The sequence below is a fragment of the Vidua chalybeata genome, chromosome 2 (genome assembly GCF_026979565.1).
Source record: "Vidua chalybeata isolate OUT-0048 chromosome 2, bVidCha1 merged haplotype, whole genome shotgun sequence".
Classification (NCBI taxonomy): domain Eukaryota; kingdom Metazoa; phylum Chordata; class Aves; order Passeriformes; family Viduidae; genus Vidua; species Vidua chalybeata.
In genome coordinates, this window is record NC_071531.1 from 16,654,183 (window position 1) to 16,681,923 (window position 27,741).

Genomic DNA, 27,741 nt, shown 5'->3' on the forward strand with positions numbered 1-27,741 from the left:
ATTCTGTATTGCATTTTGGTTTGGTAATAAACAATTATTGATGTTGGAAAGCTGTGATAATACTGAGAAATGTCTCTCTCTAGTTAATCACAAATATTTTTTAATCTGACAGGAAATAAAGTTTTCCTATGTAAAAACCTTTGCATCAGCTTAACTATTGATTACTGGTTCACCACTTTGAAGGCAGTGTGAAGCATGTATTATTGAGCAGCACCACACATCTTCCCACGGGAAGCTTATGTATTTGGTGGAAAGTGAACATTCAAAACCTGAAAATTTTTTAATGTTTTCCACAAGAAACAAACCGTGCAGAGTAGATGAAAGCACTTTGTAGAGTATCTTTGCAACTTCCAATTGTCAGGGTTTTTTTTTCAGATAAAAGTTTCAGAAAACATCTTGAAATATATGAGACTTTTTTTCTTTTTTTTTTTTTTTTTTTTGCTTTCTGCAACTCTGACATATCCATTTCCTTTTCAGCTGGGTGGAACTATTGGAGATATTGAAGGAATGCCATTTGTTGAAGCATTTAGACAGTTTCAGTTCAAAGCAAAAAGAGAGAACTTCTGTAATATCCATGTTAGCCTTGTACCACAGGTAAGTTATTAGAATTAATAAAATAAATTTTACTCTATATTGGCTTTATATTTGTTTACTTGTCTCATTAACCCTTTCATGCTGGAGTCAAGTAAAGACCACTAACTCCTTGTACAAGACTAAAAGTATTTTTTCATTTGAACTCTAAATTTTGCTTCACTACTCACAGGGGATATTTTGGTAAGCAAAGGTTTGTAATGATGATAGATGTCACCTTCTACAGACAAAAAATAATTACTAACTACAGCTATGGATTAGAGGATTGAACAGCAATTGGTAGGGTAAATTCTGTGTATTTGAGAACAGAATTATTTACTACATCTGAATATTTCAAGAACAGATACGGAAGGCTTTGTGCTATCTTAGACATTCTCAATTTTTTAGCCAAATCCAAGTTTTGGAATATTCTTCTTCTTCTGCCTGAGCCAATTATATGGAAATTTTTCTCTGAAAACAAACAACAAAATAAAGTTGACCTGAATTGGAACCCTGTGGTTTCTTCACAGTATTTCACATGCAGGTAATAACAGTGGGGTCATTTCTGTTTCTGGCATATTATGGCTCTCTTTGGATATGTTTATTTCCTGCAAATATTATTACTTGAAATGAATTTTGTCTTTTAATCTGTAACTGCTTTGTTACCAGATGTTAGTTGCTATTTGAGCTTTCAGCTCAGGGCTATTTGTGCCTTTTCAGCCTAATGCTACTGGTGAACAGAAGACAAAACCAACACAGAACAGTGTTCGAGCACTGAGGGGTCTAGGCTTGTCTCCAGATTTGGTGAGTCAATAAATACAGATTTTTATTTATAGGTCATCTAGAAATATCTTTGCATAACTTGTGTTCAAAGAATAAGCCATAGTCTCTCAAGAGAGATGAGAATTTTAGAAGAAATGCAAAATATGTGCTGCAAAGCTCCATTAAAGCCACAGGAAATCAAATTAGTCAAAATCACTCTAAGCTAACGAAAAATTACTCTTAAGATAGTCACCAACTAAATTTTGTGTTGTGCTTCTTTCTGAAGTTTTTTTTGAGCTCTTTCATTTTACATTTATGAATAAATATGTTTTTAACTACAAAACCAATGGATTTGGAAATAGGGTATGTGAAAGATGTGTTTGGTGTCAAGTGGCTGTGACATGATAATTGTAACCAGCTTGTGGAAGGAAAGACTTTTATTAATGTAATGCTGTACTGTGTTCCAAGTTTCAGGGCCTAATCTCCAAAATCCCCCTTGAAGTGGTAATTGCATAGGGAAAGTTGCCTATTCTTTTTGAAGGCCTTTAAGGCAATTTCCAGGGCCTGACTTCTCCCTCCCCTCCAAAAAATAATTTTCTTTAAAAAGCCTGTTAAGTGGGTGTGTGTAATAGGAGAACAGACAAACATGGTGACTGTCTTGCATCTTGGGTTCTTGCCTGGGGCAGTTCTGGGACTGCCAGGAGCACAGTATCATTTCTGGTTTTTGACTGCTGCTGTTGACACCTGAAGCAGGGACAGATTTCACTTGAGGTGCAGCCTCTTGGTGCCCCTATAAAGTTCCTTGAGTGCTGCTTCAGGACAATATTTAAATGGTTGCTGTCTTGGTCAGGGCAGCACATGGGGCAGCTCCTACAGCTGAGCCCATTTCATCCAGTTCTGAATCCCTGCTGCCTCCCTGCCTGCTCCTGGGCATCCCTGGGGTGGCTGCTCAGCTCTGTGTGCCTGAGCCTCTCTGTTCTCCCCAGGGTGTTCTGAGTGCCAAGTGGACACTGTGCTGTGGCTGCAGAGATCCTGTACTCTGAGGCAGCACTTTCAGTCTGCACTTGTCAGAGCTGCCCTGTTGGATTCAATTGTTCCTCATTTTCTGTGTGTTATGTTCCTTTGTAGTGCATCTCTCCCGTTTTTGTTGTAGTTGTTTTATTTTTGTGCTGGTTCTGATGTTTTTGATTTCTTTGTCTGCATTAACTTTTGTCTCCGCAAGACAGACAAAGATTTCAAAGTGGGTTTACTCATGTGCTCATACTATCAAGGTTTATAAATTATACCTTCAGCTTCAAACTGTACCAGATTTTACGTATGAATTGTGCTTAAGTGAGTAGAATGTACAGACTGTTTCCTAATTACATTTTGATTTAAAACACACTAATTTCCTTATACTAGGCATTTTTTTTGTTTCTAGATTTACTTCTAAGGTTAGGGTAAGTTAATTAGACTCCATCAGAATCAGTGTAGCTAAGCTGCATTAGCAAGGTGATCAAAGGGCAGCTAGAAGTTTTTGAGCAAAAGGGCTGAATGAATTAAGCAGTTGCATTTGCTAGAAAGATGGGGAAAGTAATGAACTAGTCTTCTAACAGGATCATCCTACTTTTTGTTATACTTTCAGGCTTCAAAATAACTTAAGGCAGTAGACTGAGTAATCAGCAGGCACTTTACTAGAGCAGTTCTGCATTTTGATCTAGGTGCCTGGAGTTACATATTGCACAAAAAGACCCCTTCCAACAAACACCAAAGCATATAATTATTTTTTTCATTGTTTAAAAATTATCAATATTTTCTAAAATTACTGGGGTTTAAATGTATCAGCAAAATACTAGCACCAGTAAAAACTCCATAGAATTATGAATTAGTTTTCTCTTCTTTGGCCTTGTTTTTGTCATGATGTCTAAATTAAGAAGATGCTGAAATACTGAAATACTCATGCATGTAAGGTAAATATTATTGCTCTTAACTTAAATCTGATCTTATTGATAAGTTTACAGTATTTATTTTGATTCATCATATTCATACTTACAGAGCTGCTAGACTTGAGGCAAAGAGTATTACAATAGTAGCTAGTTCAAGAAAGAAGAATATGAGGAAGGAATATTGCCGAGAATGTCAATGAAAGCTGAATGAAAATTAGTCAGTATGGGCAGGTGACAGATTTGCTTCTGCTTTGCTGGTAGATATTTGTGAGTTGTGATATATCGTAGAACTCCAACAGGAGGAAAGAGTAAAAAAAGGCACATTTGTTTGTGCTCTGCTTCCAAAGGAGATGAATGTCACTATGAAATATTGAGAATCTTTTATTGGTTTACCTAGTAAATACTTGAAGTTTTTCCTTCTCTTATGACAGATAGTCTGCAGAAGTGCAAAACCTATAGAAATGGCTGTGAAGGAGAAGATTTCCATGTTTTGTCATGTGGAGCCTGAGCAGGTCCGTACTTCAATATTACATGTGGGAAAGTATACAAATACTTCTTTGCATTTCTGTTTTCAACTTCTGACTTCTTCATTCATATGTGATTGTCTTTATATTTTTTGTCTTGCTATTATGGATGCTATAGCATTTTCAAAACATCAGGAGTATTAATGTTTTATGTCAAACAGTCATTAATAATTTAAATGCATGTTGTATAAAAGTTAATAAAAATAGATTTTGAGTGCATGGTTAGTTGTTATACATAGCATGAAACTGCACAGTTTTCACAACTATCGCTGGTTTTATTCATTATTTATTGTTATGTATTTATTGCCCATAAATCATCTCAGGTGATTATAATAATGGATGAACAAAGTGTGGTTAAAGCTAGGTGATTTCCTTATGTCCACATGGTCACAGCCACATGAACACTCTTACTGTGATTATATGTAATAGGCAATTTATGCCCTTCAGCATGCATCTGCTGTGTAGTTATATATTCTTCTATAATTCATGTGTGATTTCCCCCCTAATAGTTTGCAATTAATTGCTATTCAAATATTACTTTTGATTAATTGACTTCTCTTTAAATATTTTTCAAGTGAGAGCATTTTACTTTTCAATGTAATGGATAATGCTGAAGGTTCAACAGATTCAGATTGAATGGGCACATAGAGAGGCATGGGGCAGCACACACATGTACAAAGTTTGTGATGAACAGAAGCAGCTCGGGGGTAGCAAAGAGAGTATCCTTTACTGTTCATGTCTTGAGAACATTTGTGCTCAGGATTCTGCGCTCTGTGATCTTGGGTAAACCAAGCACAATCACCTTAATTGCTGGCAGCTTGGATGCAGTTTATAAATGTGTTCTGAACAAAAAGGTCTTTAAATGGACTGTACTCAGTAATTACATAGCCTAGTTCACTAACAAAATACATTTAGGAGACTTTGTCACAACCAAATTTGGTCTGTTTTGTTAGGTTTAATTTGTTTTCTTGCTTTCATGCTTAATACTCCTCAAGTTTGTGAGAGGGGAGGAAGGAAGTGCTAGCATGCATGAGTGCTTGTGGGGCCAGATGTTTGCATTAAAACTGATGCCTTGATAGGCTTGATGAGCCTGTATGATGGTGTGAAGGAGAAGTAAAACACATTTTTACTTTTTAAGTAACTTTTTCCTTGTAGATTTAACGGAAACTTAAATATTAGCTGTGCTGTCCTGCTCATTCAAAAGGAAGGTATTTAAAAACCAGAATGTGTGTAGAATAAAAAATGCATGCAGTATCAAAAAGTAGAATGAATGTTTCCTATGAAAAATGTACCTAAGTTTTTTTATGTTCTGCCTTTTTTTTGTTAGGTGATATTTATTCATGACGTTTCTTCTACTTACCGAGTACCAATCCTATTGGAGGAGCAAGGCATCATTAAGTATTTTAAACAGAGGCTAAATTTACCTATTGATGACCAGCCAAGTGATCTTCTAATGAAGTGGAAGAAAATGGCTTGCAGGTATTCTATGTTCTGCTGATTTCTCTAGAAGTGCTGTAATTCAAGTTAGGTTTTAGCTGCTATGAAGTCACCAAACTGGACTGACTGGGTGTAGTGCTGATCGACACCTGTGAATGGTCTGGGTTTAAAACCACTGGCAGTTTGGAAATTTTTGGAGATATTTTGTGGAATTAAAGAAAAAGCAAATGCTGGTTTTTGTTTTGTTTTTGTTTTGGTTTTTTTTGGTTTTTTTTTTTTTTTGGGTTTTTTTTTTTTTTTTTTTGGTGACATTTGGTGTAGTAACTGAAGAACTTGTTTTTGTCAGATACGAAAGGTTGCTGAAGGTGTGTTCCATAGCTCTCGTGGGCAAGTACACAAAGCTAAGTGACTGCTATGCATCTGTTTTCAAAGCTCTGGAACACTCTGCACTGGCAATTAATTACAAACTGGATTTAATGGTGAGAATATTTCTGGCTTTTGCTTTCGGGAATACTTTGATTCTACTATTGTATCATTCTGTGGTAACCTACTAGTTCCCATCATGTGTGGCAATTTTAATTAATGTGAAAACTAGAAAATGAATCATGCAGATAAATACAGACTGGCCAAGCATCTCATTTTTTTAAATAAATGTTTTCAGATTTAATTATTTTATTTGGAACTAAACTCACCTGAAAGGAACACTGAAGTTACCCAAAACTGTATCTGATGAAAAAGCACACTTTATCTGCAAATTTATATTTATTATCATAGTTAGATTTCACTTGTTTTCATTTCATGACACATAGTTTTATGGTGGACTTGGCAGTCCTGGATTAACAATTGGATTCAATGATCTTAGACATCCTTTCCAACCTAATTATTTTATGATTAGAAAAGGGCAATGTACCATTCTTAAAAAAAAAAAAAAAAGATAAGGCCAAAATTAGGATTTGGGAAAATGGCAGGTGGTCAGCCTTTTCTTGTTCCCTGGGAAGAGTATTAGCTAATAGTCTAAAAAGTTGTTTAGGTGTCCATAAAGAAACAAGAAACTGGGAGCAGCCAGAATTGATCCCTGGAGATTTTTAGATCCTCACTGGAAATGATCCTAAGCAGCCTGCTCTAATTTGACTTGCTTTGAGCAGGGAGTGAATCTTGAGAGTTTCCAATGTCCTTTCTGACCTATGTGATTGTGTCACTGTAGTGTTTTGTACTGACAGCTGCAGAGTGGGAAACTTTTATGATATGAAAAACAGCTTTGCTTATAGCAAAAAAGTGAAAGGTACCCTGTCTGCAGATGCACAGCAAGCTTCATATTCAGCTGGTCTTAATTTTGGTGGGGCTTCTGCATTAACAAGCGTGAAAACTGATGGTTGCTGAGCTCCAGTGCAGTGTTGAAATGTTAACAGACACAGCTCCCACTCTACTTAAGTGCATGTTCATATCTTCTTTTAGTGTTTATGCCCAAGGGCTGTCAGTATAATCCTATTCTCTGAAGGAACTGCTTAATCTGAATGATAAAATGTTGATGCTTCTTTAACTGATAAATGTTCCTTCTTAATATGTTTGGCAAGGAAAATACTTGTTAACTCCAACTGTCATCAGTTTCTCTTTCCAACCTCGTAGTGTCGTAGTGTCTTTTTACTTTGTTGTGTAGTATTCTTCTAGTATAGAATGGCAACATTCAAAAGTAGTTATTTTCCTGTTGTATTTTTGATGCCTTCTGGGATGTGGAAAAAGTAGAAAACATTTGCTAGAAAGCAGTCTTGTCTGGGAAACTTTCAGCACAACTTGTCAGTTGCCTTTCTCTGCGCATAGGTGAGTTTTGCCATTTCAGATGATCTCATTTTTATGGAGGATGGACTCTACATCAGAATGTGGTTAATTATGTTAATATGAGAAAAACAGATTAACAAAACCCAGAATCAGTCTCTGATCCTTTATGTCCCCAGTGCTGTACATTGTCCCTTCACTTTACTCTAGTGGTGCATCAGGACCTGTGCTTTTTAATGACTCTAGAGATTCTAATGTAGTATTTCCAGTAGGGCATAGATAATGATTCTTTCTCCCTTTCTACCCAAGAGTACCCAGGATCACTTTTCTCAAGACAATGCAGATTTTTCCAGTCTTATAATAAGATTGGGCAAGCTGTGGCATCCAAAAGCCAGGAAAGTAAACATCCTGGCCGCATCTCATTGGGATGACAGGATAAGGTCAGCACCACTCCTTGTTTGGCCTAGGAAGGTAACCTGGGTTCAGAGTTACAAAGCATTCTAGTTACTCTGCTTACCTGGAAGGTGCCAAACAGGGCTGTAGGGCAGACACAGCTCCTGAGCTATGCGCAAAGAAAAGGGCACAGATTGCTGCAGTTAAAGGAAATGCTTGGTTTTAAAAGCAAATACCGGGTCTTCAGTGAAGTTGTTAGAGGTTTATTGGCAAATGCACTTGAAACTCTTAATAATTTCTCTTAGCACTTGACCATATACTGTCTGTTGCTCTTTCTGTGGAAGAAGAGACCATTTAATTGCGTGTTTTTCTTTATTAGTACATAGATTCAACAGAACTTGAACGTACAACAGAAGCAGAAAACTCAGTGAAATATCACCAGGCATGGCACAAACTGTGCAAAGCAGAGTAAGTGACATTGGGCATTCTGTATCCCAAGTGCAGACCATGATATTTATTTCATGTGATGAAAAATGCTTCAGTAAATCAAATAATTTCTCCATGCATCCAGACTTTTGTTACTTATGTGAAAAGATAAATTGCATGGGTGGTGAAAAGCTTCAGCAAATTGAAGTATCAACGTATATTCTCAAAGTCTGCTTAATCTTTTTTAGACAAATTGCAGGTTTTTTGGTTGTTGGTTTAGGGTTTTGATTTTTTTGTTATTGTTTTGCTTTTTTAGATATCCTTTCTTTACAGTGCAGATCAGTTGTCAGTGTTTTTTTGTTATCAACATGCAGCATAGTTAAAGGTGCTTGTAAATGCACACTGCAAATGTCTCTGTTAAGAATCATTGCTAGGATTTCAACTTGTATTTTTAAAGGGATGTTGTTTCTTGTTTATATGCATTTAGTTTTTTGGTATTAGAATATATAAACTTTGGGTGTTAGGATTTTAAGCAGTGAATATATAGCTAGTTTATTTAAGCAATATTTATTTAAGCAGTGGGAATTTCACTGTGAAGTGTGATATTGGTCAGATGAGAATTGGGATAGGTAGATGAAATAAATGTCCAAATTTAATTTCTTTGTATTCTGAATGGTCATATAAAACATGCCTTTCATGAATTGTGTTTGCTTAGTTATAACCTCAGGAGTCTTCATGTTGCGTAGATTCCTCTGGCTTAACTCTGCATGTTAATTCTTTTCTATATGGCTGTCATTACAGTGGCATTCTGGTCCCAGGAGGCTTTGGAATTAGGGGAACAGAAGGCAAACTCCAAGCTATCTCCTGGGCAAGAACAAAGAAAAAACCTTTTCTTGGTAAGATCATTAGAGCGGGAAATTACTGTGTTTAGCTAATTGATTTGATTAAAAAAAACCAAACAAAACCCAAACCCCCACTTTAGATAAGGATCCTGTCTTAGGAAAGCATGTGTGATGCTGTGACTATGTGCCATGTATAGAATCCCCAGGAGCATAGTCTTGTACCACATCTGCTGTATGAGGAAAGAAAAAAACCCAATCCCTTCTGCAAAGGTTTAATTTGCATGTACAAAAATGGAGAGAGTTTGCTTCTCATTGTAATTATATCACTATAATTCTCTTTATTAAACAGTATGCAGAAAACATAGATGTCTTTGGACCACTTTTGCTATATCAATTTTTTTTATATTTTTGTTTACTGGTGTATGTAAAGTCCAAAGATGTCATCTCGCATATAAGCTAAGTGCTATTTCTGTAAATGCCTCTGAGGCTTTGCTTCCTACTCCACATTCTTTACTTTTAAGTGTCTGAGTAGTTGCCAAAGCAGCAAAGTTTGAATCTGGATATACCCAGGCTTTCAGCTTCTGTTTGTCTTTGCAGTAATTATTAGTAAAATAGATGAGAGGAATAAAATATCTTTGAAAGGGCCTAAAGCACATAATTATGTCACATGCATTTATAGTGTGCCAAGTTTGAAGTGTGAATTTTACATTAAGCAGCCGCTTCAGCTTTAGGTTTTTTGTAAGTCTTTGTATATGTAATGAATACCAAGATTTCAAAGCAGTCAAGTTTAAGACAGAACAGCAAGTACTTAGTCAGTCCTACTGTTTGGCCTGCAAAATCTGGAGTTTTTGTTTTCTCTTCTAGGAGTTTGCCTGGGAATGCAGTTAGCAGTTGTGGAATTTGCAAGAAACTGTTTGAATTGGGAAGGTGAGCTCAGTATGTTAGTGTGAATATGATTTATTCAGAGGAATTTTTATTCTCTGTGTGAAATGTATGTCTGTTATTAGAACTGTTTACAGATCCTGTGATTGTTAGATACTTAGCTCTTGCAGCAAGATAATTTTCAGCGAAGTACCTTATGCTACCTCTCTGTGCAAAGGAATAAGAGAACTTTTTGTTATGTGGATTGTTTGAAACCTGCTTTTTGATCTAAAGAGTGTAGAAGAAAGTGTGCTTAGAGTTCACCTCTGTAGTCTCTTTCTGAAGTGTGCTGGTGGTGAGAAGTAAAAGCTGAGAAGTGGTTTTCTCACTTGCCCTCATTAGCCAAAGTGGCCAAACAAGAGCCATTCAGTAGTAGTATGAAGAGATTTAACTTATCAATGAATTTCTAATACTAAGAGCTGAGAGGAAAGTGTTTTGGAAAGCAGGAAAGAGAACTTAGGTGTCTGAGGTCATATGCTTCCTGTGATTACTTCAAAGGTGGTGCAGGATGTGTTTCAATTTGTGAGATTGTAACATAAATGTAGACAAGCCCTGAAATGCCGCAGAGCTGTTACGAGTTTGTAGTGCATGTAGAGCAAATGTACTGTGTTTACTTTGAACTTCTGTTCCAGATGCAAATTCTACAGAATTTGACCCAGACACAAAAAACCCAGTTGTAAGTACTGTTTTTTCCCTGCATGTGTTTTGTGAACATACATATTCCTTAAAAAGGGAGTTACCTCTGTGTTAGTTAAAATCTATCTATATTTTTACGTGGTAGGACATGAGGTGATATATGCTGTCCTTAGTATTGTTTAAAAAGGTATTTTCTTTTGATAGTCTCTTGCCATTGCCTATTTGCTTCTGTGAATTGCCTTAGCTTTGTTTTTGTAATTTTTCTAATGGTTTCCTTGAGTGTAAACTCATGCTGGGAGTAGACAATAATGCTTAAGTTGGCTTTACTAGGGAATAAAATATAAAAGGGAGCTGAAAGGTGTAGCTCAAGCTATTACCAAAATAAAAATTTGTATGACAAAATAAGGATTAAATGGAAATGTGTTAAAAAAATCTTATATTTCCTATATATATGGAATAAATAACCAGTACACCTGTCCTCCCCATACATCTTACAGTTCTCCTTTTGACAAAAATGTTAATGCCCCAGATATGGCAGGGCTCTCTGCATCATATGCTGATGATGGGATTTTAGAGTGGATAGAGTGGACATTATTAATGTAGTAAAACTTAAAAGTGATCAGGGAAAGAGGGTTTTTAAGAAAATGAAAAAGAACAGAAATAAATATGAGAATAAAGCAGTATCTTGGTGTGAGATCTAAACATTTGTTCTAGTGACAAATTAGGTGGGTTGCTCACAGTGACCTACTGTTTCTGTATGAATTTCCTTCAAAAGAATTGTGTTGGGATTTGCAAGTAAAACATACTTTTTTTCATGTCTGCTTAGTCTGAAATGTGCAAATAAGAGGGTTCTTAGAGCATTTGCTCAGTTTGTCAAAGTTGCTTATTTGCATAGGAAGGACGGTCTAGTCTGAACTTTTGAAGGTAAATTAAAGACCTTCAGAGTTTCAGGTGAGACTTGCTGCTAGAATTTGGTGGTGTTTGGACAGGTCCTCAGGTGAGTGAATGTAAACTTCACTTTTTGGCATAAAATTTGTGGCCTTGCCATAGTTAGAGGTCTCTTCCTTTCTCCTTGACTATATGCAAAAATGTACTCTTTCACTGCAGGGGTCAATTTCATAATAGCAATAGGTTTTAAAATGTGGAAGATGTTGAAAGCTTACGGTAAAATTTTAGGTTATAAGAAGGTAGAGCACAGAAGACTGAGTCTGGGGCATCCTTATTTCTAGAGCTTTTTGAGTGTCAGTTTTATTTAATGGTATTTAACTGGGTGATTTGCAGTTTACATTCAAGGGCAAGTAAGGTAGATATATTAAAGAGAAAATAATGTGTACATAAAATTAAGAAAATAATGAAGTGAATGTGTCATAGAAGATTAATACATTGTTTACAATGGAAGTGTTATCATTACAGTATGTATAATGGATATTCTGTTTTTCTGAGCTGCATTAAGGTTCTGAAATTGGTTATTGACAGTCATATTTCAGCATCTTAATCTGATCTTTGACATCTCAGTTCTGGACAAGAAACAGATGTAAATCATTCCAAGTGGGAGATTTGCACTACCAATAATTACAGCTGCTAAATAATCTGCTTTAGCAGAGTCCAACTTGTGCTGAAAGCTGTTTAGATATCCTATATAATCAATAAAAACAGTTGGAAGAGAAGCAGATTACTGAAGCTTTTGAACTATCGAACTGATGTAGATGTTTCATTATGTAAGAAAGTTAATTGGAGTATATCAGCCCTGATAATATCTTGTGATGCCACTGTGCACTAACTTAGGACTGAAGCAGTGTACATTTCTTTTGGTTTCCTCTCCTTTGAAAACAGAAGAGGGAGAAGAAAGGTACTGATGAGGCAGTAGTTACATTTCCTTTTATTTTTTAAAAAAAGAGACAGAACTTGACACATAATTTGGCAGGGGAACTGAGTGGCATCATAAAATAAGCAGCTACTTACATTGCTTTTTAATTTGCTAAGCATTCAGGTACTTAGAACTGTTCTACTAAAGTTGATAGTTTCATCTAAAGTGCTTAGAAATATTTTAGTCTCTTTTGTTTCTCTTTGTTGACTGCATCTATGGAAATTTGAACTTTTCTGTTACAAATAAAAATTACACTTATCAAGTAGTCCTGTAACTCAGTATTACACAGAATCATTTAGGTTGGAAAAGCCCTGTAAAATCAAGTCCAACCTTAAACCAAATACCACCTTGTCAACTGGACCATGGCCCTAAGTACCACATACATCTGTGTCTTGAACATCTCCAGAGATTATGACCTCACCACATCCATGGGTGTCCCATTCCAATGCTTAGGAAGAAGTTAGAGAAGAAGCTAGTCCTGATTTCCAAGCTGAACCTCCCATGGCACAGCTTGAAGCCATTTCTTCTCATCCTGTCGCTGGTTGCCTGGGAGAATCACCCGGTCCCCATCTGCTGCTGTTGGCAGTTGTAGAGATTGACAGGGTCACTCCTGAGCCTCCCTCTCTCCAGGCTAAACCCCAGCCTCCTCAACAGCTCCACATCAGACTTGTGCTCCAGACCCTTCTTCAGGTCTGTTGCCATTTTCTGGACATACTCCAGCACCTCAATGCCCTTTTGCCCAGAGCAGCTTTCCAGCCATTCTTCCCCAAGCCTGGAGCATTGCCCTAGCTCAGTAGGGAAGATGAGGGAGGTACATGAGCTCTGAGCAGAGACCAAGTTCTTGGTTGATTATTTGCACGTGGTGTTCCCATTCTATATTTTTAAGCTTTCTGCTTTACTTCCTAGCCTTTTTGAAAAATAATGATAGATAAATTCTTAGTATTCTTTGCAGGAGGATGGCTGTTCATAAAGGTAACACATTTGCTTGAGTGCAGTGCTTGGTATGAAGTTTCTCATGTAAATGGTAATTTCAAAAATAACTCCTTTAAAGGGAAACTGTATGGTCTGAACTGCTAGTGAACTGGATTCACTGGATGGATGAAGAGTTATTTGTTTTGTTCCATTTTCCTCATCTTCCTCTACTATTAAACTTAGCTCTTTTTTATTGATCCTTTTAATTATGTTCTTTGTTGGTTTTATTACAACTGCATCTAATACTGTTCTGGAAGAAAAAAAAAAGACTTTCTGGAAATAATTTTCCTTTTTTTTTTTTCTTTGATTTACAAAATCTAATTTTAATTGTGATCATTGTTCTTCATGAACAATTACACCTTCTATAGGATCATGAACCTGAGCTTACTGCACTGGGTAAAATAACTGCATTTTCTATATACTCAAGAAATTGTGCAGATATATTTTGCCAGTAGGTGACACTCTTAAAACATGTTAATTTCCTAGTGCCCATGTTTCCTATTCAGGATGTCAGTAACCTGATTGAATTCCAAAATTTCTAAGGTTGTCTAAGAGATGAAAAGGAGTGTATGTCTCACGCATGCAAAAAGCATGTCCTAAAATTTTGTGATTGTACTTAGGTGTGTGTGTAAAGTTGCTAGTGGGGCTTGGTTAGCATAATGTGCATGTGGTGTATTTACTTTTACAATTAAAGCATATTGTTAATTTAGAATGTTTTTGTAAACCAGGAAAAAAGTAATACATACAATTTTCTTTCTTCCAAGAAATAATACATTTCAACAACTAAAGGGGTTTTGTAAAAGAGTGACCTGGGAGCATGTTAGGGCAATCATATGATGTTTAAATGTCATTTTTTTTAAGGCTCCTATTCATGCATCACTGGTGTGGAGTACCTTATTCCTCATTTCATTGAGGGGAAATTCAGGGATAGGAGCCACAGTAGTATGGGATCTTGAATGCACTTCACAGGCTTTGCAATTAAGCCAAGTCTTTAAGTCCTTAACTTAAGAGATCTACGTGATTTATCAATATAATGGATGGTTTTGGTGTTGAAATTCAGTCCAAAATTCCAAGTTCTCTAGTAGGATTAGTCCCTAATCCACTGATTACTTGTCTTCAAAATATCCATTCTTCATATTTCTCTTTTACTAATTTCTTCTTGAAGTAAATAATAATGCCCATGAAAACACATCTGTTACAAGAATCATGCAATGAAAAGGGTAAGACTGCACCAAATAAGGCTAATGAACTTTAACTGCAACAGTCACTCAGTTTATATATATACTTACATGTTCCCATTCACAGAGTCATAACAAAAAAGTACATACCTATGTAAATATAATTTAAAATGATTATCCAATGTTGCAGTTACCATACTTGGCATTGTTACATTTGTATTGAAAATAAATACTTTATTTTCAAAAAATTTAACTGCTTGTTTTATGGAGTGTCATCTTTTGTGAATGATGAAACTGAACTGTGAGGAGTTCAGGAAACATTCTTCAAATAGAATGCCGCACCTTCCTTTTTTTGTGTTTTAGAAACTGTGTGATTTGAAATTCTCTAGAGGTCCAAATAATAGCCCAGGTAAAGCTGGATTTGTTAAATAACACCTCAAATGTCGCGTGAAATAGAAACAGTAGTTCTGAACTAGTTGGAAGGCATTTTAGCTGGAATGTATGGCTGGTGAGTGTGGATGAAACACAATACAAACATGCTTTCTTTTCTGTTAAATCTTTATTCCATATGCTTTAAAATAATAACAGATCTGTGGGTTTAGATGTACACATCATGTAAACAAATGCCAGGCTCTTCTTCAAGGCAGTGATACTCGTTCTTCCAGATTCGTCACTGTCCTGTTATCTTTTTTACAATCATCATAAACTCATCAAAGCTGACAGATCCATCCTTATTTTTGTCCAACGATTTAATTATGTTATCAAGTGAGAATTGATCCTGTTTTTATAAGACAAGAATTAAAAAAAAAAGAGAATGAAATAATTAGATCGCAATGAGCATTTTTCTATAAAGCATGTTGCCAAGAAATGATGCATTCAATAACAGTCAGTGTTACTTGAAGGTGTTATTGATGGTGTTGTATTTACTGGTTTGACTGGTCCAACTAGTAGGACAGTGTCTGCTGTTGCCTGCCAGAAATTTTAACAAAGATGTATAACCATTTGAGAAAGATGAAGTATTACTCAGATGGCTTACTTCAGTCTTCTGGGTAAATTTGGAATCTGGGAAGTGGAGCAGGTGAAATAGCTGCAGCAGGTGCATAATCACCAGTAAAAATTAATATGCATATGACCTACTCCTTTATTAGACACTAAATTGGGTCCAGCATGCACGTTTTGAAAAAATGTTGCTACTTTCTTTATGCTTTGGGCCAGGATCTGAAGGTCTCTTTCCCTCCCTTTTCTCCCTCTTTAGTAGGAATGCTGTATTCACTGTTAAAAACTTCTTGCTAATGTATTAAATTTAGTTTAGATTATTAGCTTCTTTTATTTGTCGTGTCTGGTAAGAGTGCATGTAGCATCCTGATGCAGTGAATATTCTGATAACAACCCTGATCAGGCTAATTAAATAATATAAACCGAATTTGGAGTTATAATTTAAATTCATAAAATGTTTTCTTTTGTTCATACCATGTATCTCTGCATGTTTTGTAATGACCTGTTATGTTTTGATATCGATTTAGTATGGTGCTATAAATATCTGCAAACAGACTTGTTGCTTGAAAATGTCTGAGGTCCAGACAGAAAACATCAGTATTGCTTTTTCTGAACAGTTCCATTTCCACATATATGGGAAAATGTGTATGATGCTGAATTGTCTTCAGTGTTATAAAAAGCATTGTATTTCTGATTTTGCCATTTTCTGTTATGTTTTGGCAATCAATTTCTAAGCTGTCTTTTAAGGGAAAGAAAAAAACATTTGTGTTTTATTAGGGTTTTTTAGGGAATCTGTTGTTAATAAACTATCTCATGTTAATTTAAATGACTAAATTGGATCACTGTAGTTCTCAAGATACTGTATTTTTCTATGGGAGTGCCACTTATTTCAGACCTTCAGCAAAAATTGCTTTTGTGAGATATCCAAAACACAGTATTTAAAGATTAGTCTAGCAGAAGAATCTAAATTGATTCCTAATGCAATTCAGGAAAGATTTAGCAGAGAATATATATAAAATCAGAACACAGATTTTTTTCTAGCTACAGGAAATGGGTATTCCTCTCTCTAGCTTGGTGGCATCTCTCTTCTTTACTTGGAATCGTTCTGGAATGGCAAAACTTCTTTTATTTTGTGATGGTGGTAATTTAACCTAGATAGAAATTGGCTGAAGTCTCTTGCTTTTCAATGTGTTCTGCTGTTTTACTTATATATTTTTTTTCTATATATTTTATAGATTCAAGATTATTTATTTAGATTGAAATGAAAAATATTTTATAAGATTCAGGTACAATATTTCAGGTGAAATAGGGCTTGCATTAAAAAAAAAACGCAACAAAAAACCAAACCCAGACAGAACAGCTCTTCGATTTTTTTGCATTTGATTTCATAGGACTTTGTCATAAACTCTGTGTTCAAATATCTGTTTGGATATTTGATATTTGGATATCCTTTATCTGTTCATCAATGTAAATGAAGTTTTATAAGCCAAACCTTATTTAAGAATTATGGATTTAGTGAAACCATTTGATACAGTAATCTGCCCTGAACATCATTGCCTGTATTTCCTTTTTCTCGTGCATTCCATGGAAGCATGGTGAATACAATGAGAGTGAAACTCACCTTCAGGTACTGTGCAAATTGATTCTGAAGGAGATTCTTCAGTCCACCAATGGACAATGCACTGGTGCTGCCCTCCTGTAAAGCATACTGGGTAAAATACTTCAGAAGGTTTTCGTTGAGTAAATGTTCCATGTTTCTCAGATGTTGTCTTGATGAATAACTGCAAACAAAACAGACAATAACAATCACAATTTGAAATATATCTGACACTCTCTTCATTTTTAATTAACCATTTAATGAGTAATACTTAACCTAGATGAAAAGAGTTGGGTTTTTTTTTTCTTGTAAAATTGATCAACTTTCCCAAGAAAGGAAATTATCTAAGTTAGGTTGAAGGGTTTGAAAGACCCAATATATTGAGGTTATGCTTACCTCACTCAGAGCCCAGAGCTTTCAGATGTATCCAGCAGTGAGAGTCTCAGATCGGGGCAACCTTTATAGTTGCTTGCATGCTCCACCCTAATTATGAAACTAGCATGTGTCATTGAGTCAGTGCACTAGTTATTGTGTTTTCAGTAGTCAAAGAAATAGGATACTTTAGCAGTAGAAATGAGTAATATTTTTTTATCTCTGAAACATGTCATCATCCTCCACTGTACTTGATGTATATTTACTTGGTCTTTATAGGTGATACTGGAGAGGTTTTCTTGCTTGAATTTGTGTGTTCTTCACTTCAAGATGAACTACACTCAGAGAAGCGTGATAAAGACTCCTATGGTGATATGTATAGCATTTGTTATTGTAGTGGCCTTTTGGAAAATGGCAAATATAAGGGCTTCTTAAACATATCCAAATACATAAATAAAATATTAAGAAGCTACTTGCCCTTTGTCTGAGTAGTTAATCACACTTCTCCACATTTTGTGCTATTTCTTAGCACAGGAAAAAGATGAAGTTCCTCTGGAATAAAATTTTGGTTGCTAGTGTTAAGAAACAAAACATTGCATGATGTGGATGGTAAAAAACTGAAGTGTTCTAGATGAGAAAGTTGAATATGAAGTTCTGAAAACCGATCCCTTCTTGGGAACACCTTTATAACTGACTATTGTGTTCTGCAGGTTCTGAATGTTCCATTCTGAATGTTCCAATGGTTTTATCATGTTCCATTGATGGTCTGTGGGACATCCTAGAGTTGATAATCAGCCTGTGGTTGATGCTTCATGACCCAACATTGCTAATTTTGCAAATTGCTGAGTTACTGGCTCTGGCTGTGGTTTCTCCTTGTGGTTTCTAATCTGCCTGCTGTCTGTTGTCATTTTTTTGTGCTTGGCTCCAGGCCCACTGACTAGATTTTTCACTCTGTCCATCACTTCTTCAGAATCAGTTGTCATTTCCTCATTTATAACTCTAAACAAAGGGCTTTGTGGGTCTGTAGGAGATGGATAGGGCAAAAGGGATGTTTTTGGAACTGCAGATGTATGGGTGTAGGATTCCATAACAGGTAAGTAGGAGGCTTCCTGAGAAAACCAGGCAAACTTTGGTAGATGAGTTATGTAAATATACACCTTGCATTAGCAGCCCATTTGAATGTGCTTGCACTCACTTCCAAGTGTCAGAAGAGTATTAGAAGAGTCCCTAGAGATCATATAACTAATTACTTCCTTTTCCCTGGAGTGGAGTCATCAATATTTATGCTGGATGTCTGCTCAATTTATTCTTAAGTGCCTTAAATAATGGGGAACTCATAGCCTCCTTATCTTACCCTTGTGGGTTTTGTTAGAGTGTACTACTGTGTGTCCACAAGTCTTGCTGCCCTTAAGCCCTTTGATTCTCCTGTCTCTGCAGATAGGCAAAACAGGCATCTTCCTTCTTAGAATGGCCTTTGACATCAGTGAAATTCCCCATTTTCCTTTTTTTTTCTTTTTTTGGTTCAGAAATCTTTGATAGTTTAGTCTTCCTCTGTGAGTCCTGCTACTTAGATCTAGTAATTTCTTCATTACTTTCTTCAGTTGTTTCCCATTCTCCTTGAGATGCCATGTCCAAAGTTGTGCCCCTTGTTCATCTCTCTGGGTGCTCATGGTGTTGCAGATTTAAATAGTTCCAGAGGCATTTGGTTGATGGGGACAATCTCCCTGTGTTATTTTACAGGGAGGTGTCTGGCTACAGGGTTTTAACGGTGGAAGACTTGCCAAGTTTCTTGACACTTAATTTCAAGATTGTGGAGAGGACAAATACACTGATTTAAAATTCAGTGCAAAAGCTTGGCATTGGCTTGCAATTCACAGAACTGGGGCAAGGCATCCCCCCGTATCTCTCCAGTCCCGCTGAGGGACAAAGCTGGAAACTTTCTCTTATGTTTGCTTTTTGGCTCTACAGAATTTCAGGAGCTGCTGCTGTCTATCCTAATGGAACCTCTCCTCCTGCTGTGGGATATGGGAGTAGCAGTGCAAGCAAGTATGGGGCTCGTGGCCTGGAATGCATTGTATGGGTTAGGGTGGGTCCCATACACCAAACTGGGGCATGAACTCCATGGTTGTTCATGACAATAAGATAATCATAAGTCCTTTTGTCTTCTTTTGCTTTCTACCAACAAGATAAAAAAGAAATATCTACTTCTTTCTCCTTTCCTCCTCTTTGCCACCTCTGGTAGGTGGTCAAATTTTAATAGTATTGTGTGACTGGGTAATCTGCTAAGGCTTCTGTTCCCTACCTGCTAATTCCTCCTTGCAGCTGCAATCAAGTGCCCTCACCATCCTTACTGCTTTATCCCTTTTGGAAGCAGTGCCAGGAAGCTGGTGTGCCTGAATCTGTATTGTTGACATTACAGTGTTTGCAAGATTTGTTTTAAGTATTCAAATGACTTCTCTTTGTACCTAAGGCACCTCTCTGAGTACAAAATGTAGTAGTAAGATGCTTAGTGGTATGGAAAAGCTGCATTTCGAGGGATCACAACTCGGAATTCAGCCCATTAGCCTTGTTAATTTGCTAAGGGTTCATTAAAGAACACCACCTAATTGCAAAATAGCATAACCAGTTTTACTGAAACATCTTCCTGGGAAAGTGAGAGACCAATCTCTGAAAATGTGGGTGATTTCCTCAAGAGTTGTATGCCAAATCTGGGGATGAATCCAGTGTCCTCAGACCAGCTCTGTTCACAAGGCACTGTAATCTACGGGGCTATTTGAACGAGAGATTGGCAGAACTGTGATTTGCAGTTTGATCTGACTCTCCTCTTCATTCTCATTTAGCCTGCAGTGCCCTTCTCCAACAGTTTGTGTGGCATCTCTGAACTCTGGAATCAGCCACAGAACTCATTGACAGGCCCCAGTACATGGTCTTTTCCAGAAGTCCTCTTTGTAGGACTTAAGTGCTATTCTGAAATACATCCATCTTATGCTGCACTGCCCAGCAATGGCAGAATGATATCCAGGTGTAAGGAATTCTGGTTGCTCACTAAGAATTTGAAAAAAAGTAGGGGAAGATAATATGTTACTGTTGCTGCCTTTAGATGATGTGTGACTAGCAGACAGCAGCATTTATCTATGCTAAAGAACAGCACTTGGAGCTTTGATGTCTGTGTGCAAGCTGACTTCCAGTGTAGAAGCAGCAAGCCAACTTTGGTTCCAGTGCCTTGTTGCTCTTTCTTGCATGTGTGAAAATACATAATTCCTGCAGTTTAGGACATAATTCAGTTGGGTTTGCCCTGGTCTAGAGAAATCATAGGAAGCACAGTATCCTTTTGGAACTGACATTTTTATTTTTGCTTAGATAAAAAGCCATTAGCAAAAAGAGGACTAGTTTGGTGATGTCTTGCAAGTTTGTTTAGGGATGCATATTGCATGTCCATGTGATGGCTGTGTGTCATTTTCTTTCAGTATGTGCAGGTTCAGTATCCGCTCAAAACTGACTGTTGGTGAATATTTCCCTAGTAAACTGATTTGTTGGTATATTTGGAGCAAGCAATTCCAGTCACATTGGAGAGTAAGGGTGAAGCTTCAGGGGTGATTGATGTTTGGGCACCACCAAAGTGTTAGGAGGGGTGAAGTTTACGGCATCACAGTCATATGCATTTAATGATGGATTAAATGGGATGGTAACCCAGGTGCTGTCTCTTTTGCCCTTGTCACATCCTTCCGGCCACCATTGATGGCTGAATGTTATGTGAACCTGTGATCCTTGTTTACTTTAACATGCTGGACTATAAATGTAGTTGGTCTGCAAATGGATTTCTATGCCATTCATTGACACTGTTAGAAGGGACAGGGTACCCTCCACAGGGGTGGGGCTGTCACCTGAGGGCAGTGACTCTCTCAAATCATCCTGTTTAATCCCCTGGTGATGGGTTAACGCCCTAACCCTCCAGTATTTTTCCACTTTCTTTGGTATATTTTATTGTAGCAGCCCCAGACTCACCTGTATGTAAGCCCAGCTACTTTAAGCAATTCCAGGGATCTCTGTGAGGCTTACTTTACAGCCTAGCCAGAGTATTGAAATGTCTGCTGTCAAAGTGAAGTTTGCTGTAATGGAGAACATGCCTTTGTGGATGTTGAGCACTTGAAAAGAAAGAGCAGGAAGCAGCTTTGTGCTTAGTGTTCACTTAGTGCTTGTGCATCATCTCAGGCTTACAGACATCCATCACTAGATCAAAGCCCTTTGTTAACTTTGCTTATTTTTTGTAGCAGAGAAAATGGGAGATGTGGGAGAAAGATGATGGGACAATTAAAGTAAATTGGGGTGGACTGGGGACTCTGTGGAACATGTGAGTCTTATCTGATTTGCAAAGAAATCTTGCAAGGTGTCAAGTTTGATTTCTTATTGAGTAAAAAAGCAGAGCAGAATTTGTATAGAACTAGTGCTGGTATAAAGAATGTATATGTGTCTGTGCCTCTGTAAATTACCAATCCCCATGCTGCATCTGAAATTAAATATGGGATACACTGTACTGTAGATAATTTGCAAATAATGAAATCCATAGAGATGCACATGTCTGCTGCTACCATGGTGTGTGTTCAGTTCAGCTCTAAGGGCTTTGGTGAGTTTTGCAGAACATCAGTCCCACAACTGCAGGAAGTCATCTTCAGACATTCTTGACCTGTCTACAAAAAAGAACAGGCTTTAAAGTTGGGATACTGAAAGCCAGTCTAACCCATGGGTAATTTTTCCATTTTTTTGTGGTGGCTGGCAGATGTGGGAACTAGCTCTGTAGTGCAAATAGGGGGGTTGTGATAGAACATTTCAGTGTTGTCACTTGGTTCTTACTGTTAGCCTAGGAGGAGACAAAGGACTGACTGAGAGAAAAGGAACATTGAGTGAACAAACTTTCTGAAAAAGATCAAATAATTACGGGTGAAAAGTTCAGCAAACTGCACTACAGCCATTGTAGAGAACATGGCATTGCTTTGAGGGATGGAATTGTTAGATGGAAGTTGGGGATGAGTTGTAAAATCCTTTATGTGTCACAGGTGATGCATTCCCTATGTTAAAATTGTCTTTGTTTGTAAAACCTGTAGTGGTGATGTGTAAAAGGGTTTTCTCATCTCACAAATTAAACTTGAGCTATATGGGTTATCCTGACAAGAGTCTCTTGCACTCCCTCCCTTGTGACATACACCTAATGAGATGTTGAAGGTGTCTCCCTAAACAGGACTGGGTGTGACTGCTACAGGGATGAATTATTTAATAAGATGCATTGTTTGTAGTCAGCTTTAAATTGGTGATGTGTTATTCATTGTAACGATATGTGTCAGCTGTTGCTGTCATATGTACACATCTGGCAGACTAATTTATTGCTGAAACTCCCTGTGATGTAGATATTCTATATTGCACAAGATAGTTTTGAGGGAGATTGTATTTCAGTAAGAGGTTTTATCCTTCCATTTGTGAACCTTGACTCGTGCAGCAGTGCAATCTGGTTGTTAGTGCCACAGCTGAAATTTGCAGTTATGTAGTTGTTAAAACCCTAAACCTTTTTATTCCATACTAAACTTGGATTTGTTTTTTGAAATTCTTTAGAGTGATCAAAAACATGTAAATCTCCATTCCAGCAAAGTATATATGGATTTATGGAGGAGTGGCTTTGGTTGAGTTTCAGGTAGAGCAAAGTAAGTATAAGTACAATAATGCTGTACAAGAGGCACTAGTGAGTTTATTTATCTGGTGAGATGAGGTCTTTTCTCAGCTGCCCGTTGACACTGGAGATGCCTGGAGTCTCTGGATGTCACATCTGTATCTAAAAACCTTTCTTAATCCTGAATTAAAAATCAATGAGGAGAGTGGGAATCAAGTTTGTAGTTCATTTTCAGGCCATTGTTGTTGCTTTCTACAGTGCACACCTGATGGACTGTTCAAAAGAGGTCTAGAGGTGCATTTAATAAGACACATGGGCACCTAATTTAGGGATTACATCACATTGAGATGCCTGATCTCAAAAGGGGAAATGTACCACTAAGAAACTCCCTTGCCCAGCAAAATTTTTAGCTAGAAATAGTTATAATCTGTTTTCATGTGAGTTTAGGACTACTGTCTGTCAATGCAATAATCCTACTGGTGAGTCAGAAATGTCATATCTGGTTGTCTTGATCCTGGAAGGGTGTAATCCATTTTGTATTCTTAGAATTTATATAAAATGATTTGACAGACAGGAGTCTGATACCATATGAGTTTGTGTAGCTTTCTTATAAAGCCTACAGCTTGAGATGATGGTGTGGTGATAGGTGTGGTGATGGTGTGGTGACATGATAGGATCCTCTTGATTAGCTTTGTGTGCCTGTGGGAAAGATGGGGAATCCTGGGTTCTGGGTTCTCTAAAATAATTCTGGCTTTTCTATTAAACAGCAGAAGCTGGGAGAAGGAGTATTCTGGTGTTTTCACCCCATGGGCCAGTGTGCACTCTTCTGTGGTTGTACACTGGGTAGGGACAGGGGGCTCTCAGCAGTTAGCCATGTTTAAGGCCCTGTAAATCAGTGACTGAGGTCTTTCATCAGAATTGTGCTGCAGTGACCCTTTAGGTCCCTGTGACCCTGCTGGAGCTGTGCTGACTTTGCTGCTGAAGTGGAAGGGAATTACTGAGATAGTGCCACAATACTGAGCTGAAGGTGCTTACGCTGGGTAATGACCACCTACATTCTGCCAGGAAAAGGTAAGTTTGGGGAAAGCAGCAGCAACAATGAGAGGTGCCCTTAAGCAGAAAGAAATGGAGGTCATTTTTTGGTAGAAACATCTGAATCTCTTCAATTTCTTCCCCTTCAGTGCTGTGTATCTGGATGGTCAGCCTTGCTGGCCCGATTAGACTCAGCAGTACAAAATGCAGAGGCAGAGAAATAAATAGAACAGTGGTAAGAACTTTGGAGCTCTCTCTTTGATTTGGAGAAAGAGGTGCTTATATGCACCAGTAGAGCTCCAGAAGTTACTAATTCTCAGTCAGAAGTCTGCAAGTAAGCAATGCCTTCAGATTATTATCAGTATTATATTATACTATCAGTATTATAAATCAGATTATTAGTGGTATTCTGGGGTATGTTTCATTACCAATGGGAAACATAACAAAAATGATGCTACAAAGTAATGGTTTTACCGTTGGCATAGAATCCCTCATCTTGTTAGCATTTTGATGTATTAGTGTTTGCATATAATAGATGTTTGCTAAATTATTTCCAGAGGAAAACTGTCAAAATTACCATTAATAACTTTCAGATCTCTCTGAAAGGTTAAAGGAAATTTAGGACCATGGAAGGAAGAAGCTCCTAGAAAAGTCTCCCCCATTCTCTATTTTGACAAAGTAAGAGTGGCATATCAGGGAAAAATCAAAGAAATTAGAGGGACTAATGAGGCCTATGAGAAGAGTAGCAGTTGTCTAACAAACAGTATAGAGCAATCAGTTTTCTTACTACTTTGTATGTGATTATGGCATATTGAAAGAAATTAAGCTGTTGCTACTTAGAGAAATTGTGTTAAGATAGTACTTGTATACCTAGCTTAATTTTAGATTTTCTTATTACCCAATTTGAATATTAAATGAAAACCAAATTATTTTAGGTTCAGTAAGTAACTGGAGTAGTAGTTTGGCATTTCTCAGTTTAGACAAGTGCATCATATTTAAACATCTGTAAACCAGAACTTTGAAGAAGTAGATTTGCATTTTCTATAAACTGAAATTAACAAATTATCCACCTCAGCCATAACTCACTTCTCAGCTTTGCTAATGAGGAAACCAACTGTCAATTAAGTTGAATTTACCTCAAAGCCAGTTTCATTTATTTTAGGTTAGTGACTAGTCTTCCCTTCAACACAAAAGGACTTTGCTTTTTTTTTGCTTTTTTTTTTTCCTTCCTGTAATACACAGGAGTTCACATCTAAGCTGTAACAAAATGTAGCTTTAAGTAATTTCTTAGGATTCAGAATCAAGAGTGGAGAGAATTTTATAAGAAAGCTTTAAGTGTCTTCAGCTTGTGAGGCAGTGCACCAGATACCATGTGGAGCTCAGCCTTAAGGCTGGCACCAGTTTGAAACAGACCTGTGTAACCCCAAGATACCTGTGCATGCTATGCTGAAACATCAAAAAAGGAGAAACATTGTTTTTCCTAAGACATTTTCCCCAGACATTGATTATCCTCTGAGAGAAGTCCATTTTTCCCAGCACCTCTGCACAGTCACCTTCTATTGCCCATTGGATCCTAGTATTCAAAAGCCCTAATATCTAGCTGTGAAGAATCTGGAATTATATTTTTGAAAATAATTTAAATAATAAATTTGAAAATAACCACTTGGTGATTATTACATTGCTACTGAAGATAATACAGATTTATTAGCTGTGGCTTCCATTGGCATTGTCATTTGGCCTGGCTAATTAGGGAGAGCCTGTGTAGGCATCAGAGACATAATTTGTCATGAAATTGTTAACTTTGGTCTTCACTGATGAGAAGGAAGCCCAGCATTTGCTCAAGAGCCTGGAAGAACCACCAAAACCTCAGTATTGCTCAAACTGTAAAATGAAAAATTAGTTTGACAAATCACAGCAGTCCTGCTGCATCTGCAAATGACACAGATCAGTGACAGTACTTTCTTGCACAGCTTGACTTTCTGTACAACTTTTTTGTCTTGTGGCAAAGAAATATTCTAGTCCTTCTCAGAATAATCCATTTTAAGTAGTAATAAATAGAGTTCTTGCAAGGTTTGTTTTGTCTTGCTGTTTCTCTCACTGTGAATCTGGAATTTTAAGTGAGACTGTAAAGAAACTGTATGAATTAACTAATACAAAGTAAATTGCCATTTTTGAGATTTAGTATCATTAACACCATTATGTGGTGAATATATTTATATTATCACCTTCTCACCCAACTTAACTCATTTTTACCTGCATTTTCTGAGCTGAAACTTAAGTTATGGGACACTTAATAATATCTGTCTTCTTGGAGAAATTAGAGAGCCAGTACTTAAGCAAACAACTGAAAAAGTTTCTAAAAATCAATTTTTCAGTGAACTTATTCATTCCACCACATACTTGCAAACTCAGCAAAACGTGAAGGTCAAGTGACAAACAGCACTGAGGGGACCTTTATTTTAGATAAGGAATTAAAAGGAGAGAGCCCTGCTTTCCTCTTAGAACCCAGATTGAGCTGATGAAATACATTTGTGAACTAAGCACACCTATAATTATTTCACAGGAAGGCAATATGTGTGGTGCTCTACAGGGCATATTATGGTATCACCTTTGCTTTAACAAGAGCACACAGGGTCAGACCACAGCTCCATGTAGACCAAAGTCCCTCTTGGCCAGACTTGACCTGTCTCTCCCTTTACGAAGTCTTTGTTGGCAGTGTCCCAACCTGTTATAGCTGCCCATGTGCCCTGTACTTCTACATTTTTGTTAAAGCATCAGCTACATTGCCTGGCATGGCCATCAGGTGATTCAGACTCTGGGTTTCTGTATCTCCACTGAGGCATTTGCCACTTGGCTGTGGATGTGTCATGATGGGCAGTTATTCACCACAGGTACTAGATCAGCTGTTTCACCTTTCAATCCCTTCAAAATGGAATGAGTACAACCGGTTTCAGTGATTTTTTACTGTCTGTTTTGTAACCACTTTTTTTAACACTTCAATTTGAGAGTTTTCCCTGAAGATGGATTTTAGCTTGGCAATGTCTTTCAACTCCTTGACACTGCACACAAGCAGAATGCTCATGTTTTTTCTGCCATGCTCATTGTTCTGTGTATGAGTTTTATCTTTTAGTCCTGATATTTGATTAACTTCACAATGCCATTTTTCTCCTTAAATGAGAATGAATAAAAATAATTGACTCTCAGTTATTGTTACATTTTACAAGTTTCTTCTGAAATATTTGGGGAATAGGATTAATGATTTGGTATTTATATATATAAACTTAAAAGTATTTATGTTTCTTCATTTGGACATTTAGTTTCTGTGAAGAATGCCTTCTTGCTGTTAATGAACTCCAACCTTTTTCCTTTCTTAAAATTTTCTTCATAAAAAAGCACTTTTCTAAGTAGAAATGCATGCTGGATTATAAAAAAACCTTTGCCCTTTCCAGTACTTACAAAAAGGAATTCTGTGTTACTAATTGTAAATCAAATAGGGAAATTTATGCTGTGTACAAAACATTTTTCTGAATGAAGTACATGTAGGTGAGTGTCTGTCAGTGTTTGATTTAATAAGCAAAGTACCACTGGGAAACTTTGCCTTTGTGAGGTTGGCTGTGTTAGGTGCCTTTGTGTGCCACTGTGGTGATGCAGCCTGGAACTTTGGCTGTGTGGCAATGTCTTTTGGTTGCTCAGTAAACATTTGTAGCATTTGAGTAGATCACTGCATTATCTGTTGAATTAATCTGTACCTGGCCACCCACACTTTTCACAGAGGAAATACTCTGCTGGGTGTGTTTGCCTGATGTCATGCTAGTTAAATGCCTGCTTGATCTGCACTAGTATTAAGTCAATTCTATAA

The 27,741-nt window shown here is 37.1% G+C and overlaps 1 protein-coding gene across 3 annotated transcripts in view; it reads left to right on the top strand.

Moving 5' to 3' along the window:
• The window catches only part of CTPS2 (CTP synthase 2), a 55,620-nt gene that overhangs the window by 5,448 nt on the left and 22,431 nt on the right, over window positions 1-27,741 (top strand). The window contains exons 5-14 of one of the 3 annotated variants that reach the window (XM_053934939.1): window positions 478-594; window positions 1,291-1,374; window positions 3,689-3,769; window positions 5,109-5,260; window positions 5,565-5,697; window positions 7,764-7,852; window positions 8,612-8,706; window positions 9,517-9,579; window positions 10,206-10,249; window positions 17,471-17,663. In XM_053934939.1, coding sequence (XP_053790914.1) covers window positions 478-594; window positions 1,291-1,374; window positions 3,689-3,769; window positions 5,109-5,260; window positions 5,565-5,697; window positions 7,764-7,852; window positions 8,612-8,706; window positions 9,517-9,579; window positions 10,206-10,249; window positions 17,471-17,626 — 1,014 coding nt within the window. In that variant the 3' untranslated portion in view covers window positions 17,627-17,663. Of the gene's footprint in view, window positions 1-477; window positions 595-1,290; window positions 1,375-3,688; window positions 3,770-5,108; window positions 5,261-5,564; window positions 5,698-7,763; window positions 7,853-8,611; window positions 8,707-9,516; window positions 9,580-10,205; window positions 10,250-16,813; window positions 17,124-17,470; window positions 17,664-27,741 lie in introns of those variants that run through there. The other 2 variants (XM_053934940.1, XM_053934938.1) reach the window with 2 other exon arrangements.